This window comes from Arachis duranensis, chromosome 1, assembly GCF_000817695.3.
Source record: "Arachis duranensis cultivar V14167 chromosome 1, aradu.V14167.gnm2.J7QH, whole genome shotgun sequence".
In the NCBI taxonomy this organism is placed as follows: Eukaryota; Viridiplantae; Streptophyta; class Magnoliopsida; order Fabales; family Fabaceae; genus Arachis; species Arachis duranensis.
This window is the reverse complement of record NC_029772.3, coordinates 40,312,686-40,318,832: the sequence shown is the minus strand read 5'-3', so window position 1 is coordinate 40,318,832 and position 6,147 is coordinate 40,312,686. Positions and strand designations below refer to the sequence as shown.

Genomic DNA, 6,147 nt, shown 5'->3' with positions numbered 1-6,147 from the left:
AATAACTCCAATCAAGGGTAGAGCGATGATGTACAAGGGAATCATTAAAATAAAAAATGGAACAACTCTTCTTCTCATCACAACAATAACCACGAATCTTCATCCCAACACCATAACAACAACAACCATCAAGCCAACCAAAATCACCAAAACCAAAACAACTACCCTAGATACCAAGCGCCACATCAAAGACAACAAACCAACCAAGCTTCTTCTTCTTCTACCAACCAAGTTGATGAGTTTAAAGCTATTGTGAAAAAGAATGAAGAGAATAGCAAAGCTCAATTTAGTGCCGTGAATGCTCAATTGGCCAACATCACCGAGATGATCTCAAGATTGGCTTTACCCTCCTCCAACAACACCAACCAACCCTCAAGCTCTTCTAACCTTTCATCCCAACCCCTTCCAAACCCAAATGGTGCACTCAGTGCCATTACACTATGGTCAAGGACTACTTTGGAGGAGATACCTGCTAGGGCCTTGGAAGACATTCATGAGAAAGAAGTGGTTATTGAAGCTCCACATGAAGAGGAGGAGATGAGCACAAGGCAAAAGGAGGGAGAAGTGAACCTCAAAGAGCCCAAAAGGAAAGCTACAATGGATGAGTCCATTCCTATTCCATTCCCTTCCATGATAAAGAAGGCCAAGAAAGCTTCGGAGTTTGATTTGAACATGCTTCAAGTATTCAAGAAAGTTGAGGTAACCATTCCACTTCTTGATGTCATTCAACAAATTCTGAAGTATGCAAGATACTTAAAAGACTTATGCATACACAAGGATAGGATAGGTGAGTTGGAGACATTGTCATTCGGTAGTTCTATTTCTGCATTGATGAAGCCTATTCCTGAAAAGTTTGGTGACCCTAGACCTTGTTTGGTTTCTTGTCGTATTGGTGGAGTTGTTTTTCATGACTGTATGTGTGATTTAGGAGCTTACGTGAGCATCATGCCATTCTCAGTGTTTGCAAGGTTGAACTTAGCTCCATTGAAAAGGTTGACTGCCAGATTTGCCTTGGCCGACAAGGGTGTGATTACCGTGATGGGAATAGCCGAAGATGTGCTTGTGGCAATCAAGGATTTGGTTTTTTCGATTGACTTCTACATCCTTGAAATGCCACCAACAGAGGGTAGAAGTTCCTCCTCCGTTCTACTTGGTAGACCCTTCTTGAAGACCTCCAAATTTAAGTTGGATGCCTTCACCGGCACATACTCTTTTGAGGTTGGAGAAAAGACAATCAAGTTCAACTTAAAGGAAGCCATGAAACACCCACCCGAAGAGCATTCCGTCCTCCGATGTGATGTAATTGATGAGGTAGTAGCGGAAGTGCAAAGCAAAGATCAAAACGAGCTATGCTACCCTATTGTTGAGGAGAAGGATGATCAAGAGGGTGAACAAAGAAAATTTGTTGAGAGTGATTCCCATGAGCTTGGTGAAAAAGAACTGCAATTGGAGGCCAAAAGTGAATTGAAGCCTCTTCCATCTCATTTGAAGTATGCATTTCTTGGAGACAATCAAGAGTTTCCGATCATTATTGCTAGTGAGCTCTCTAGCCAAGAAGAGGAGAAGGTCATTGAAGTCCTAAGGAAGCACAAGAAAGCAATCGATTGGAGCTTGGGTGACATTGTGGGAATTGACCCGCATATGTGCATGCATCATATCTTTCTCCAAGAAGGAGCTCGGCTGGTTAGACAAACCCAAAGAAGACTCAACCCAACTATCCTTGATGTGGTGAAAAAGGAAGTCACAAGGCTACTTGATGCGGGTATCATATACTCGATTTCTGACAGTGAATGGGTGAGTCCGGTCCAAGTTGTCCCAAAGAAATCGGGCATCACCGTCGTCAAGAAGGAAGATGGTGAAGTGGTCACCAAAAGAGTACAAAATGCTTGGTGAGTGTACATCGATTATAGGAGGTTGAATGCCGCAACGAAGAAAGACCATTACCCCTTGCCATTCATTGACCAGATGTTGGACCGACTTGCGGGTAAATCCCATTATTGCTTTCTTGATGGTTTTACTGGATACTTCCAGATTCGCATTGCTCCTAAGGATCAGGAAAAGACCACATTTACTTGTCCCTTTGGAACCTTCGCTTACAAAAGGATGCCATTTGGGCTATGCAATGTGATGAGTGGATAATTTATACGCTTTTTGGCATTGTTTTTAGGTAGTTTTTAGTAGGATCTAGCTACTTTTAGGGATATTTTTATTAGTTTTTATGCAAAATTCACATTTCTAGACTTTAATAAGAGTTTGTGTGTTTTTCTGTGATTTCAGGTATTTTTTGGCTGAAATTGAGGGACCTGAGCAAAAATATGATAGGAGGTTGAAAAAGGACTACAGATGCTGTTGGATTCTGACCTCCCTGCATTCGAAATAGATTTTCTATAACTACATAACTCCAAATTGCGCGCTCTCAATTGCTTTGGAAAGTAGACATCCAGGGGTTTCCAGGAATATATAATAGTCCATACTTTATTCAATTTTAGATGACGCAATCTGGCGTTCAACGCCAGTTCGATGCTACATTATGGAGTAAAACGCCAGAAACACGTCACAAACCAGAGTTAAACGCCAAAAAAATGTTACAACTTGGCGTTTAACCCCAAGAGAAGCCTCTGCACGTGTAAAGCTCAAGCTCAGCCTAAGCACACACCAAAGTGGGCCCCGGAAGTGGATTTCTGCACTAAGACTTATTTCTGTAAACCCTAGTAACTAGTCTAATATAAATATGACTTTTTACTATTATATTTTGATCGGTGGAGAGATCTTTGGATGAGCTTTTGGAAAATCTTTGATTATTATTAGTCCTTAGACATTGGGGGCTGGCCTCACGGCCATGCCTACCTTATTTTCACTTATGTATCTTCAACGGTGGAGTTTCTACACACCATAGATTAAGGTGTGGAGCTCTGCTGTTCCTCGAGTATTAATGCAATTACTATTATTCTTCTATTCAATTCAGCTTATTCTTATTCTAAGATATTCGCTGCACTTCAACATGATGAATGTGATGATCTGTGACACTCATCATCATTCTCACCTATGAACGCGTGCCTGACAACCACTTCTGTTCTACCTTAGATTAAGCGCGTATCTCTTAGCCTCCATTCCGAAAGATCGGAGTCTTCGTGATATAAGCTAGAATTATTGGCGGCCATTCCTAAGATCTGGAAAGTCTAAACCTTGTCTGTGGTATTCCGAGTAGGATCTGAGATGGGATGACTGTGATGAGCTTCAAACTCGCGAGTGTTGGGCGTAGTGACAGACGCAAAAGAATCACTGGATTCTATTCCAGCATGATCGAGAACCGACAGATGATTAGCCGTGTGGTGACAGTGCATATGGACCATTTTCACTGAGAGGACGGGAGGTAGCCATTGACAACGGTGACGCCCAACATACAGCTTGCCATGGAAAGGAGTAAGAATGATTGGATGAAAGCATTAGAAAAGCAGAGATTCAGAAGGAACACAGTATCTTCATGCGCTTATCTGAAACTCCCACCAATGAATTACACAAGTATCTCTATCTCTATTTTATGCTTTATTTATCTTTATATTCGAAAACCATTATAACCATTAGTATCCGCCTGACTGAGATTTACAAGATGACTATAGCTTGCTTCATATCGACAATCTCCGTGGGATCGATCCTTACTCACGTAAGGTTTATTACTTGGACGACACAGTGCACTTGCTGGTTAGTTGTGCAAAGTTGTGAAAAAGAGTGATATTACAATTGTGCGTACCAAGTTGATGGCTCCATTGAGATCACAATTTCGTGCACCAAGTTTTTGGCGCCGTTGCCGCGGATTGTTCGATTTTGGGCAACTGACGGTTCATCTTGTTGCTCAGATTAGGTAATTTTCTTTTCAAAAAGTTTTCAAAAATCTTTCAAAAAAATTTTTATTTTGTTTTCGTTTTTCAAAAAAGAAATTTTCAAAAAACCCAAAAAAATTTAATAAAATCATAAAAACCAAAAATATTTTGTGTTTCTTGTTTGAGTCTAGTGTCAATTTTTAAGTTTGGTGTCAATTGCATGATTTTAAAAATTTATGCATTTTTTGAAAACTCATGCATGGTGTTCTTCATGATCTTCAAGTTGTTCTTGGTAAGTCTTCTTGTTTGATCTTCGTATTTTCTTGTTTTGTGTCTTTTGTTGTTTTCCATATGCATTTTTTAATCCATAGTGTCTAAACATAAAAAATTTCTAAGTTTGGTGTCTTGCATGTCTTTCTTTTCTTGAAAATTTTTCAAAAATAAGTTCTTGATGTTCATCATGATCTTCAAAGTGTTCTTGGTATTCATCTTGACATTCATAGTATTCTTGCATGCATCATGTGTTTTGATTCATAATTTTCTTGTCTTGAGTCATTTAGTTGTTTTTCTCTCTCCTCATTAAAAATTTAAAAATAAAAAATATCTTTTCCTTATTTTACTCATAAATTTCGAAATCTTTGGGTTGACTTAGTCAAAAATTTTTAAAATTAGTTGTTTTTTGTTAGTCAAGTCAAGATTTCAATTTCAAATATCCTATCTTTTCAAAATCTTTTTCAAAAATCAAATCTTTTTTTTCACTTTTTCTTAATATTTTCAAAAATTGTAAAAAAATTATTTTTCAAAATCTTTTTCTTAATTTCATTTCAAATTTTTGAAAACTTTACTAACAATTAATGTGATTGATTCAAAAATTTGAAGTTTGTTACTTTCTTTTAGTTTCTTGTTAGTCAAGTCATCAATTTTAAAAATCAAATCTTTTTCAACCATATCTTTTCAATCATATCTTTTCAAATCATATCTTTTTCAAAATCAATTTCAAAAATCTTTTCTAACTCCTTATCTTTTCAAAATTGATTTTCAAATCTTTTTTAACTAATTAATTGACTTTTTTGTTTGCTTCACTATTTCTTATCTTTTTCAAAATCATCTAACTACTTTTCTCTCTCTAATTTTTGAAAATTCCTCACCCTTTTTCAAAAATTCTTTTAATTAACTAATTGTTTCAAATTTTAATTTTAATTTTATTTCTTCTCTTAATTTTCGAAAATCACTAACCATTTTTCAAAAATAATTTTCAAAATTCTCTCCCTCTCATCTCTTTCTATTTATTTTATTTGCTAACACTTCTCTTCATCTTAAAATTCGAACCCTCTCTTCTCCTCTGTATTCGAATTTTTCTCTTCTTCATTCTTATTTTTCTTTTTCTCTACTTACAAAAAGGAATCTCTATACTGTGACATAGAGGATTCCTCTTCCTTTTCTGTTTTCTTCTTTTTTATATGAGCAGGAGCAAGGACAAGGACATTCTTGTTGAAGGAGATCCTGAACCTGAAAGGACTTTGAAGAAGAAGCTAAGAGAAGCTAAAGCACAACAATTCAGAGAAAACCTTACAGAGAATCTCGAAAAAGAAGGAGACATAGCGGAACCCAATAATAATGCAAGGAGGATGCTTGGTGATTATACTACACCTATGATGAGCGGATAATTTATACGCTTTTTGGCATTGTTTTTAGGTAGTTTTTAGTATGATCTAGTTACTTGTAGGGATGTTTTCATTAGTTTTTATGCTAAATTCACATTTCTGGACTTTACTATAAGTTTGTGTGTTTTTCTGTGATTTCAGGTATTTTCTGGCTGAAATTGAGGGACCTGAGCAAAACTCTGATAGGAGGCTGACAAAGGACTGCTGATGCTGTTGGAATCTGACCTTACTGCACTCGAAATGGATTTGCTGGAGCTACAGAACTCCAAATGGCGCACTCTCAACGGCGTTGGAAAGTAGATGATGAGCGGATAATTTATACGCTTTTTGGCATTGTTTTCATATAGTTTTTAGTAAGTTTAAGCTACTTTTAGGGATGTTTTCACTAGTTTTGATGTTAAATTCACATTTCTGGACTTTACTATGAGTTTGTGTGTTTTTCTGTGATTTCAGGTAAATTCTGACTGAAATTGAGGGATTTGAGCAAAACTCTGAAGAAGGCTGACAAAAGGACTGCTGATGCTGTTGGAATCTGACCTCCCTGTACTCGAAATGGATTTTCTGGAGCTACAGAACTCCAATTGGCGCGCTCTCAACGGCGTTGGAAAGTAGACATCCAGGGCTTTCCAGCAATATATAATAGTCCATACTTTATTCGAAGA

At 37.1% G+C, this 6,147-nt stretch overlaps 1 protein-coding gene across 1 annotated transcript; it reads left to right on the top strand.

Annotated features, from left to right (window-relative positions):
- The first annotated feature begins 324 nt into the window (after positions 1–324).
- On the top strand, positions 325–1,893 carry LOC107486922 (uncharacterized). Its single transcript, XM_016107497.1, has one exon. The coding sequence runs from the start codon at positions 325–327 to the stop codon at positions 1,891–1,893; it is 1,569 nt and encodes a 522-aa protein (XP_015962983.1).
- Positions 1,894–6,147: the final 4,254 nt, after the last annotated feature.

Coding starts and splice junctions, on each gene's coding strand:
- LOC107486922 (XM_016107497.1), top strand. CDS start 325: ATGATCTCAAGATTGGCTTTACCCTCCTCCAACAACACCAACCAACCC.